Below are 12,503 nucleotides of genomic sequence, written 5' to 3'. Positions count from 1 at the left end.
AAGGACACTAATCGGCTTAGGGCTTCGCTGTGTGAATGCTCCCACCCAAGCCAACCCCAGCTGGCCAGCAGCGCATTAGCGACGTAGTGAAGGCATCCCTGGGTGTCATCCGTGGGATTTCCTGGCTCGGATAAATACAGGAAGCAAAGAAAAGCCAAACCTAACTGGAAGATACATGCCCTGCTCCTGGCCAAGCAACTAATATAAATTATTCCTCCTCTAGATCAGTGAAGGTAGGGATGTTGTGTAAGGGTCAAACTCCTTCAACTGGTCTAGGCAGGAACTGGGCCCGTTACAAGACAGGGAAGAATTCAGACTAATGCTGTCAGAATTACTGATCTTTCCCTGTGTGTCACAGCATTACAGGAAAAAGCATGCCCTGGGCCAGGCAACCAGTCCCGTCAGGCTGCTGATAGCAGGTGGTATGTTTGACCCAGTCTCTGCAATTCAGAACTCTTTCATAAAAAGGTTGCCTTCCACCCTATACCAACTCAAAAAAGCTTCAGAGAAAGGTGCAGGTATTACTAGGCACATAGCACACATGTTACTAGCTTGAAATACATACATATCTACTAAGCCTTGCACTTGGAATTAGCATCCAACAGCAATTCTGTTTCAGAAGACTCCAGAATGCGTCACACAGGTGAAGACAAGGGCTTTTTACAATTCATTTAATTTAAAAAACAAGATATTAAATATAGTGAGGCAGTTCACAAACTTCAGAAAAAAGCTCTGCAGGTGGCCCAGACTGCTAAAATTCATACATCACTTTCTCTCCATTAAACATACAATACCTCTTTCTTCTTGATATTTCTCCAATGTATCCTTCAATCATAACAATATCTGTAAGCACTAAAACAGGAGACTGCAACAAGTAGAACAGAAAAGGAGATAACTATTAAGAAGAAATTACTGTTCATATAAAATTTTCATAGAATTAAATTAAGAATGTATGTATATAAGTATTCAAGAACATTTTTGACATATCCCCAGTACTTTCCTCTCTCACAATAAAAGCGCTTGAAATGCCCTATTAAGGCACTATGGTTTTTTTTTTCAGGATTCAATAGCTTCACCCTACTTATTTTGAGATCATGTGATGTTATTGTCTTTCTGAAAAAGTGACTAAACGTTAAATCTGCTGCGAACTCAAAATGCTGGCTACAATTGGAGAGCTCAGAAGGACAACACTAAGAAACAACTGCAGGAAGAGTTCCTCAGACCCTCTGTCCTCACCTCTCTCTGAAGAAATGCATTTGATCAGGATCAAGGATGCTGCTCAAAGCCTCGGGAGATTTTGGATAGAAACTTCCAAGGAAAAGAGATTTTGAATCAGATGAAACGGGCTGTGCTCTGAGGAAGTGAAATGCTGAAGGGTAGATTGTCAGAGCCAGCTGCAGCAGTAGAAGTAATTTGCCTAACATTTTGGGGTGTGCAGGTTGAAGAGAATAAATTCAGCCTTAGAGTGAAATGCTGAGCTGAACCTACCACTGTATGCAAAAGCAAGCTTTTACTTTCATCTCTACTCCTTTGCCATCTATTTGTACTCTTCCTATGGATAACTAAATGGCACTTGTTTGAACGAGGTACTACCCGCATTTACCAGCCACGAGGATTCTCTAACAGAGCTAGGCCCAGCCGAGCCTAACCGATGTGAACAGGACAGAAAAACAGGGATGCTGTAAGATGGTCATTCATTGAAGATGTGGAAAAGAGCACATACAGGTCTGGAAGAACAGTCATCTTTTCCGTGCACATCACAGGCTCATTTAACAATGAGCAAGCACAATTTTGCTACTAAGAGTTTCAATCTGTTTCCCCCCATTGCTTGCTTACTTCTTCTGCAGCACTATTTATCTCCCATTCAGTTTCTGTGAACTACTTACAAAATAAAGTCATAACAATGACAATCGTAACAGGGATAGTCAGTCCTAACAGTTTTCTAAACCAAAGCAATGAAATAACTACACTGAGAAAAATAACAACAAAATCCACTTAAAATCCTGGATTGTCTCACACACCTAATAGTCACTGCCTGCCCAAAAGCATTTGAACAGGCACAGCAAAAATGGCAATAAAAAGTTTGGTGTAAGAGCAGAAACCAATTGATGGCAATAGAAATCTCTTGCCCCAGCGGATAAGATTTTTACACTGAGCCGCACGATTATCGATGTTTTACAAAAGCAATTAAAATCTGTCTTTGCAGAAGTAGTTTATCCATAATTACTGTATATTCCTCATTGTACTCTACTGTTTTCTTTGAATTACAGTCCACAAAGCTAACTCTCAGAATTGATACTGGCACAGATGATGGTATTGCTATTTTGAACTCATTCCTTCAATATATCACACTTTTCCTAAGCAGCCAGAAACAGGCAATCAAAATGCACCCTGGTGCTCTCACTGAAGTGTTCACCTGAATGACAGCCCCTTCATTTAAAAACTGTAAGGCGGGATACCTTCAAGTCAGGTCTTTCATAAGTCAATGCCTGTCGTCAAAGTAGTTCTCAAATTAACAAAAGAAAAAAAATGCTACTGTAACGATGCTCTTTCCGCACATAATGCCATTTTCTTGGATGACAACAAAAATCTATAATTATAATTGTTTAAACAGGAATAGCTCCAAAATTCCCAATCTGGGACACAAGAAAGGGGCAGGGGGTGACATTTACCGCATTATGCTGTTAACCTCAGCAATGAATACATACAAATGGGTGATGCTGAATCGTTTAACCACAGTCATTTTACCAAGTTACTAACAAGCTGCAGTTCCGTATATTGCCTCTTGAAAACCTGATTTCAACCCCCTCACCTTTTTTAGTCTGTCAAATACAGATAGCCCCTTGCGTAATTTTTGCCAGTAGTACCTTGACTTTTCAATAATCTCAGTTTAAAAGGCAATTCTACTACCTAGAAATACCGTTACAGAGCAGTGTTCACGGGGTGTCTGTGGCGAGGGGCTGGCGGCAGGGCCTGCAGGGCGGCCCCTGGGAGGAGTGGCTGGGGCTGCCCCGCGCCGGACACAGCCGGTTCCAGCGGGCTCCAATGGCCCCACCGCAGGGCACCGCTGAGCCCCTCAGCCACCGGTGGGGGCCTTGGGGGAAGCCTGGGTGAGAAAGGGCAAACCGTTGCCTGGCGGCGAGGAAAGCAGCGTGAGAAAGCCCTGAGAGCACCGAGGTGAGAGAAGGAGGAGGGGGAGGAGGTGCTCCAGGCACCCCAGCAGCGATTCCCCTGCAGCCCCTGGAGAAGACCACAGTGAAGCAGGTTGTCCCCCTGCAGCCTGTGGAGGACCACGCCAGAGCAGACGGATCTGCCCTGAAGAAGCTGCAGCCCACAGAGAGCCCATGCAGGAGCACGGTTTCTGGCAGGAACTGCTTATAGCCCATGGGGGACCCACACTGGAGCAGACTGTGTCTGAAGGACTGCGCTGCGTGGAGAGGATCCACACTGGAGCAGTTCTTGGAGGACTGCAGCCCGTGGGAAGGCCCCAGGCTGGAACAGGGGAACGGCATGGGGAAGCGGGAGCGGCAGAGAGGAACCCTTACGGGCTGACCCCAACCCCCGTTGCCCAACCTCCTGCCCCAGTCAGAGGGAGGAAGTAGAGCAGACCAGGATGAAAGAGTGAAGCTGACCCTGGGAAGAAGGGGGGTGGGAGGAAGGTAGTTTTATAGTCTTCTCTTTGTTTCTCACCATCCTACTCTATTTTTAATCGGCAATAAATTAAATTAATTTTCCCCGAGTCGAGTCTGTTTTGCCTGCGACGATAACTGGTAAGTGATCTCCCTGTCCTTATCGTGATCCATGAGCTTTTCCATCTTATTTTGTCCCCTGTCCTGTTGAGGAGGGGGAGCAAGAGAGCGGCTGGGTGGGGGTCTGGCAGCCAGCCAAGGTCAGCCCACCACACAGTGAAATAAATAAAGGAACCCATCCAAAACTGTCCCCCCTCTCCACGTCCTTTCAAAGGATGTAGAAACAGAGACTCAGTGGGGTCACTACCCTCCCTCTGACGCTCCTCACGCTGCACTTCGGCACAGTTTTTTCCTGACTGGGAGCCAAACGATACTTTTCCTCAAAAAGGAACTCCTGACTCCTCCAATTTTTAGTCTTCATTTGGCTTGTCATCAGCTTCTGAAGTCAAGGCTACTCTTCCCACAATCACAGAAATTGAAAAGAGTATTTTATCTACTGTTATCAGCAGATTATAGTAAAATCAAACAGCACATACAAATATGATTTAATATGCTGGCCTTCATATGCATACATATAGATATACACACACACTTCACTCTAAGGTAGGCAATTGAGTATAAGTTCTACACTTTAGCATATATATAATATAGGTACCATTTATCTGCCCATTTTCATCCAGGCTGACACTGCAACTATCAACAATCCATAATTACTAACCACATGAGGACAATTTAACAGTTAGTAAATATTGGTTAATGTTTAAACTGGGAATGGATGGGCAACTTCACCAGACAGGTCAATGTGACTGAAATCAAGAAAGGTTATGTGAAGTATAAAAGGCTTAACCCTGAAGTAATTTCCTTTGGTTGTTTTTTTACAATCAAATCTAATGACCCATTGTAAAACTATGTTTTGTGAAAGCATTAGACAGACATAATATGGACTAAATTCAATTCAACCTGTGTCCCTCATCTCCCTAAGGCCTAAGCTAAAAGCAGACTGTACACAAATACTCTGGTTCCACACCTCCCACTCCCAGAAAGCTTTAATAACATGGGATGTGAGACCTAGCATGTCTAGAAAGGAGGGGGAAGAGACCCAAATCTCTGAAGACTTAAATTCAAAACCAAGAAAAGAAAAATTTCTACATTAAGCAGTTGAAATTTCTCCCTTAAATTACAGAATAAATGTATTATCTTGCCTACTGTAAACTGTTTGTATCCAAACTTGTACACACATACTGTATGTTTTTTTTTAAAGACAGCTTTTAAAGTGGTTCATAAAATGCTGACTTGAGCAATCAACATAAAGACATTCTGTGGTTCCCATCAAAGACAAATCTTCATCTTATTAGGACGTGCTGTATAGCCCAAACAGCTTTTAAAGTCTGTACAGAAATTTTACTTAATGATGGAACATACATCAATTATAACCCTGTTTTCTCTTAGCTCACAGACACTCCAGCTCCTTAGCAATACTTTCCTAACATACTATGTCACCATAACATGTTACTGGGAAACTAAGCACATGAGTGGAAATGGGTGCCCCAATGATGTAAAAATTGCTATAATCCAGTCTTATAATTTGGGTAATGTGCAGATGAAGCAAGGTTTACTAAACTGTTAAATCAGAGCCTTGCATGATGAAACTGTTCTGTGCATCAGGAAGACTGACGCACTCTGGCTACACGATTGTGGCTGTCACTTTGAGAAACCAAATTCAGAGGCAGAGATAGAATTAATTTGTCTAGCTTCTAGTAGGCAGTATAGAGGTTTCAGATTATAAACTACAATATCATAGTAAAAGTACCTGAAGATGCCTCTAGTTAAAATACATCTTGGGACACAGTATAAATGTTAATCAGACATGACCTGCGTAGAAATAACTGCAGTTATTACAGAGCGCTTCTGGAAATGACAGTTTACCCTATAATTTACCTGATAATCAGGAAATTTCAAAGTTCCATCAGATTTGTGATAAAAGTCAGGGTGATATAGAAATGAGACATCACAGGGTCTCTTAAAAATTCTCCTTTGGCTGTTAGTGCAATAATGAACATGAGCATCCTTCTTTTCCATTTTCTGATGAAGAAGGATAAAAAGGTGAAGTCGCATAAAAAGTGTTTATGAGAGTTATCTCAATGGAGAGGTGGGACCTGGCAATTACATTGTTTTCAGACAGACGAGGTACAGATCTATTTCTTGAAACCACTTCTTGAACCAGCAGAATGACACTGTTCTGAAAAGGGTTTCCTGGCAGTGACCTTAAGACTGAGAAATAAAGCTAGAAGAAACCCCTTCATATTTCATAGAGAGTTCTAAATAATTCCAAGAAAGTAATTTTCTTTGGGAGTACAGTAAGCTTTCAAACAAATCCAACAGGGGAGCCATTTTCTTGGAAAACTAGAAAGACTATTACCAAAAAAAAAAAAAAAGGGGGGGGGGAGGAGGCAGCACATTCTTTTTACCAAGTTTCCCTTTTTGTAAACTGTGCACTACAAAATTCAAGCATCCAAGAAAAATCTACTGTACTCCTTAAGAAAGGGGAACCCAAGGAAAGCTAGACTTTTAGACTTAAAACTGGCAACTACAATAACCACCTTGGAATCTGGACAGAAAATCCAGACAACTTGGTTAGGGTGACCAATCTACAGAGACAGCTGCCCTACAGAGCGCAGACGCCATGCAGTTTAAACTTACTCAATTTAAATATTCAGTAGAAACATTTTTTTTAAACTTCCAATATATACATAGCCACACTGCAAGAGTATACCACCCATGCAACCTTTTGATTTTCTTTTAAAAAAAATAGGTGAAGAAAATTCTATCACACAACTATGACAGATACCCAACTTAAAACTAATATCAGCTGGCTATCTATTCAGAGTTGGTATTTAATCCCCTGTCCCACACCACTTCCATCTCCTGAACCCATTTGCAGCTTCAGAACGTGTTACTAATGATGTAGACCTATGCAGACAGAGTGTTACATTTCATTTGTTTTTACATACTTCTACCATGTATCTATTTTACAGTATAAAATATTCTTAACCAACAGTCCTGTTATCTACAGTATTTTACTTCACTTGGATAATGAAAGTTCACGGTTCGACTCTTTCATAAAACACAGTGAAAAAGAGCTTCACATTCTTCTCCATTAGTGGAAGATGATTCCCAAATACATAAATTAATGCATTCTCTTTAAACAAATTTAAATGAAAGAAATATAAGTAATTTTAAGTATTTAATAAGCAGTTTTATGGCTGCCTTCTGTAAAAGTAAGCCATTATCATATGCTATGATCTCTGTCAATGTGTCGATTCTCTATCCAATTGAAATTCTATTTTCACAGAAGGGTTATGGTTGGAAGGGACCTCTGGAGGTCACCTTGTCCAACCCCCTTGAGCAAGCAGGGCCACCTAGAGCCAGCTGCCCAGGACCATGTCCAGATAGTTTTTGAATACATCCAGGGACGGAGACTCCACAACCTCCCTGGGCAACCTGTGCCAGTGCTTAGTCACCCTCACAGTCAAAAAGTGGTTCCTGATGTTCAGAGGGAACCTCCCCTGTTTCAGTTTATGCCCACTGCCTCTGATCCTGTCACTGGGCACCACTGAAAAGAGCCTGGCTCCATCCTTTGTATACCCCCCCCTCAGGTATTTACATACATTGATGAGATCCCCCCCGAGCCTTCTAATCTCCAGGATGAACAGTCCCAGCTCTCTCAGACTCTCATATGAGGAGAGATGCTGCAGTCTCAGTCTCTTAATCATCTTCATGGCCCTTCGTTGGACTCTCTCCAGTATGTCCATGTCTCTCTTGACTGGGGAACCATTTTTGTTCATTTTTCCCAATAAAACTTCAGAAATCCTGTGTTCCATTACCTTTTGAGAAATTCCTGAAGGTACTGGCACTGTGTATGGAATTCAGCAGCCCACTTACTCCTTTTTATTCAAATCACTTATAGTAAGCTAGAAAGGAACCAAAATCTTTCCCAAAGTTCACACTTCTTAGTTTAAATGTTCCTTAACATGTCTATGAACATTATTTTCCAGAATTATATCAATATGTATGATGCAATCTTAAAATCAATTCAATGAAAAGCATGATTTTAACAATTGCTACTAGATTGTTTGTATTCTTTCTAGTCATATAATATTCAGTCACAATAACCTGAGTAACTATGTTATTAAAAAAGCAGTAATGTCTGGAGTCAGTATAAATATTACAAAGCCCATTTTTGTAAAGGGAGGGCATGCTGACCCAGGTTATCATCTTACTCCCTTAAGAATAAATAAAATTCAGGAAAATCAGATATGGATCTCAAATACAGTGCTGTTATAAGAATCATGAAGCATCTCCATCTCCAACACATTGGCATAAACACCATGATGTTTCTGGGAAAATAGTTTGGCTTATTTAATAACAAATATGAATACATTGAATATGTTTCTTCTTTGTCTGTATAGTACAGTAGGTTGTACCCCCAAAAAATAGATGCCATACGGTAAGGACAAACTGGGAAAAGTTTTGGTTGGGAGTATGTTAGAGTACAGGTTTCATCTTTGAAAGCATTCAAAGCAATATGAAATCTTAAGGCCTTCAAACCACGAACTCTAGAAGCCTTGCACAACACTACACAATTCCTTGATAGAAGCTTTTCTTTTCCTTTTAAAATTTTGCACTGTTTCTACACTTTCATGCTGTACTTCAAAAACATCATACTCCAGCATTAAAGTTACAGGCAACGTCTTGTGGACCAGACACTTGTTTATATTGAAAGTACAGCCAATTAAACTAAACCTTGTAATTTAAAGCTTCATGGAACAGTAATTTTTATGGCCTGATAAGTAATGGAGACAAACTTAGGTAACCCAGAAAGACCCAGACAAATATATTTATTTAATAGCAAAATGTTTACTAGTCAGGCTACAGAAGCAATATTGTCTTTTTCCCCCTTCACTGCAAAGTACTGCGTGTACACACACATGAACACAGCCAGAGAGAACAAGGAACAGAGTTACAAAAGAACATTAAACCAGCAGATAAATTATCTGTCCTGCTGAGGAGAGCTCAAGGAAGTGAGCCAAAACATCTGAAAAGAAGAAAACACAAGAGGACTGAACATAAGAAAGTAGAGATATAGCACTGAATTGAGACAGCACAGAAACTTTAAACAATACTCTACACCCACCTACACTGATGCAACTTAAATGATTTCCTGAAGTCTCCCCACGATCATTTACCTATGAATCCAACGGGCCACAGAGCTCCTGCCAGAGATCATCTCTGAAATTACCACTTACACAAAGTGTACACAGCAAAGAGTTGCACTGCCCAAACATTTAGCTAGAGGAGAAAGCAAGCATTAGGCTGATAAAGAGCATAACAGCAGCACTTCTGCTAGTTAATGCCTACATCTTTTGGGCTAGCTGCAATTATTTCAAGTGTGATGCTTACCTTTAATAGTTTCCTCCACAACTTCTACTACACGATCTATCTGCTGAACCTAAAAAAAGTCAGAAGGTCAATATCTAAGTAGTCAACAACTGGACATATTTTACATAAACTCTTCTTTCAAGTGTGTTCTTCTGGGTTAAGGGGGAAGTAAAGAGTTTGGGGCTATGTTTTTAGCTGGGTTTTTCCTGTGCATCTTGGTTCATCTGCCAAAAGTAACTTTAAAACTCACCACCTAACTTAAACCAAATTTTGTCCTCAAAAATAGCAAGTTCCTGTAAGTTTGGCAAAAATCACCGAATGGCTAGAAAAGAGGGACCCTAGAAAAGAGTTCAGGCCTTAACTGCTGTTCATGGTCTGCGAAAGGCAGTAGTCACCCAGGCAGGCAGCACCTGGGCAGCTGAAACAGCCCCTAAGTGCTGCCTCTCCCCAGTCTCAACACCAAAATAGGAGATGGTAGAGAACATAAGAAGCTGAGGATATTCTGAGGGCAGATTATAGGAGAGAAAATTAAGGAAGCATTACAGGGGAAAGACACTGGAACATGGGAACAAATTAAAAATACTGTGGTCAAGTTTAAGGGAACAAGACATTGTACTGGACTTACTGCAGGCAGTGTTTGGAAATGGAAGGAAAAGCCCCAATGCTTTTCATGAGACAGAATAATATTTAATGACCATGACATAGCATCTCCAACAGAGACGACAAATTTATGTTTTGGTGTTTGCCAAAATTCACCCATAATGTGATAAATAGTTCAATTATTTCTTTTTACATAGATTACTCTTTATTTAAAGTTAATGGCCAATATACTATAGAGATTTTTTAGTATATTAAGTAGAAGGAATCAGCATTAACACTGCAAAATTCAACACTAAGAAATTCTTAACATTGAGATTCTTCCTCCAACTTTCATCCAAATTGCATATTCTATGTAATGTCTACTATATATGCACATATATGCTTATGTATATTACAGGAAAGCCAAATACAGAAAGCCCTACTTTGCACATTTAAAATAGAGTTTTAACACAATATTTCTTTTTAAACACTGCTTCTCTAAGCTGTACATTATACGAAATAGATTTAGTATGATTTTTGCAGTCATTTCCTTGGAGTTTCTTTTCCAGTTTGTTTCAAAAGCAAGCAGAAAAGCCCAAGTTGCAGAGGCTTCAAGAGCAGAACCTGGTTTGCAACAAGGAGCCTGGAACTTGGATCCCTTGCCTCAAAGCCATTAAGCCTCCGTGCCCTTAAACCACCAAGTTTGTCATTGCCTGTAAACACATGTCTGCACAGTCATCTCTACTTCACGTTCATTTTCCAATTGGTCTAGTAGCAGCCAAAAAAAAAAAAAAGCTCATCTGTAGTTGGTGTCTGATCTAGAGTTCCCAACTAAAGTCAGTGGGAGTCTGTTCCTTTTCTTGTCTGGGTGTTGGATCAAGTCCATGTAAAACTACTATTTTTTTTTTAAACCTTTTGAAATACAGCTTTTCCTAAACACAAATTTCTGCCACTTCAGATTTCTGAATAGAGCATGTTAGTTATGACTTCTAGAAATTAAGTTATTTAAAGTATCACTAATATTGGCATTTTAATCATCTTATAAAAAGATATATATTTAAATCCTTTTCTGGATTACAAGCATTCATATTATAGACATATGTCAATATTTAGCAATCTACTTGCAAATAAAGCACATGTAAGCATTTGTGTGGAACACATGCATATTTACATACTTGTGTACATGTCCCTTTTAGATATAAGTTAAAAAAATTATGATCTAAGATACTTACATATAGACTTTCTACTTAATTTTTTTTTTAATAAAAAAATGAAACTTGAAAGCAGAAGTGTACGCATTTACAACTATAAATACAGAGAACAGTCTGTGCCAAATACATTGCCTAAAATACTATTGCTACATATCTCAATAATAAACTGTTCAAGTTCCTAACCATTTTAAAACAAAAGAAACCTGGTTGGTTCATAAACTGAACCAGCTATGATTACTTTCTGTAGTGTACATCTGGGGAATTTTTGCACAGCTCCAAACCCCCTGTCAAATAAAGATACAAAAAAAACCCAACCAGTATATTGTATTTTCATTTTACTGGATAAACTAAATTATTCTGAATGTCTGTCAAGAAGATGGCTCATGTAAGTAATTAAAATTATAGGTCTGAGAGACAACAAGGTCTGCGACTAGAAATGGACGTTTATTCTGCCTTATGTGTTATTTCCCACATTAAGTATTTTTCATTTGAAATTATTGGTAATTGTTTGGCTAAAGCCCCAAGGGCTCAAGAAGAAAATATGGAATGCTTTCAATCTTCATTTATGAAGATAAAAGTATTTTAGTAAAACCGAGGTGAATCCAGAGTGAGAAGAGAGAAGGGTTTAGAGGATTCTTGTTTGAAAAAGGGGAAAAAAGGAAAAAAAAAAAAATCAAAGTCATGGTAATGATATTTTCTTGGGTATACAGAGGCCTGCAGAATTCCTTTCCCCACATCTCACTTAACCTTATGGATAATTCTGTTCTGGAGTGGTATCAAAGGCATCCATAAACCTTCTTGAGCAGAGACCCAACAATGTCTCCAACAGGCATCAGGAAGCCCATGAAGCACAGAGACTTAGGGGTTCCTAGTGATGTATGAAGGGAATAGACACCATTCCTCAACGTTTCTTTGTAACGAGTCTTAATAAACCAAACCTTCAGGACTAACAGCGGATACATTACTGCTGGATGTAGTTTGTGCACCGTACTTGGTTCCACAGATCTTGTGAGATCTTGTTTCTAGTATAAGGATGTACATGGTGGACGACTTGGCCATTACAAATGGTTCTTCATTAGGACTTGGATAGAACAAAAGCTAAGGTCAAACCGGAGCAGGCAGCTGAACAGGACTACATAAAAAAAAAAACCCCTCAGCCATCACAAATCAGGGCTGACGAAGAAGTCTGGGCTGAGACAGATATAGGACAAGAACACAAGCAAGGCCCATGGGATAAGGGAGTAGCCAAAGCAGGAAACTGGCTGGTCAAAAAGCAAGGAAAAAGAGGAGCGCTGTATCAAAGCATGAAGCCTGAGTTGAAACAAAGACCAGGAAAAATCTTTGAGCCTTCCTGGTGGGATCAAGCGTAAGTACAGCTCAGCGGTCATAGGTACCCAGCCCTTACACATACAAGGAGGACATGAGGCAATCCATGCTGGGGCTGAAGCTGCAGGTCGCTCCTGAACACGTCAACACAAGCCAGTCACATTTCAAACCACGCACCTCCCAGGACAGCCCAGCGCTCCACTGAGAGACAGAAGTCCCGAGTTCTCCAACTAAGCACCAGTAATTAGCAAGAGGAGTA

General features: G+C 40.2%; 1 protein-coding gene across 4 annotated transcripts in view; it reads right to left on the bottom strand.

Annotated features, from left to right (window-relative positions):
• Positions 1-12,503, bottom strand: part of CDKAL1 (CDKAL1 threonylcarbamoyladenosine tRNA methylthiotransferase) — a 429,338-nt gene that overhangs the window by 276,660 nt on the left and 140,175 nt on the right. For all 4 annotated transcript variants that reach the window (XM_087764738.1, XM_087764716.1, XM_087764726.1 and 1 more), the window contains one exon: positions 9,150-9,198. In XM_087764738.1, the coding sequence (XP_087620864.1) occupies positions 9,150-9,198 (49 nt within the window). The remainder of the gene's footprint in view (positions 1-9,149; positions 9,199-12,503) is intronic.

This window comes from Nipponia nippon, unplaced genomic scaffold (genome assembly GCF_047370975.1).
Source record: "Nipponia nippon isolate SJK-2023a ecotype South Korea unplaced genomic scaffold, ASM4737097v1 scaffold_1, whole genome shotgun sequence".
NCBI classification, from domain to species: domain Eukaryota; kingdom Metazoa; phylum Chordata; class Aves; order Pelecaniformes; family Threskiornithidae; genus Nipponia; species Nipponia nippon.
This window is presented reverse-complemented; position numbering and strand designations above follow the sequence as displayed.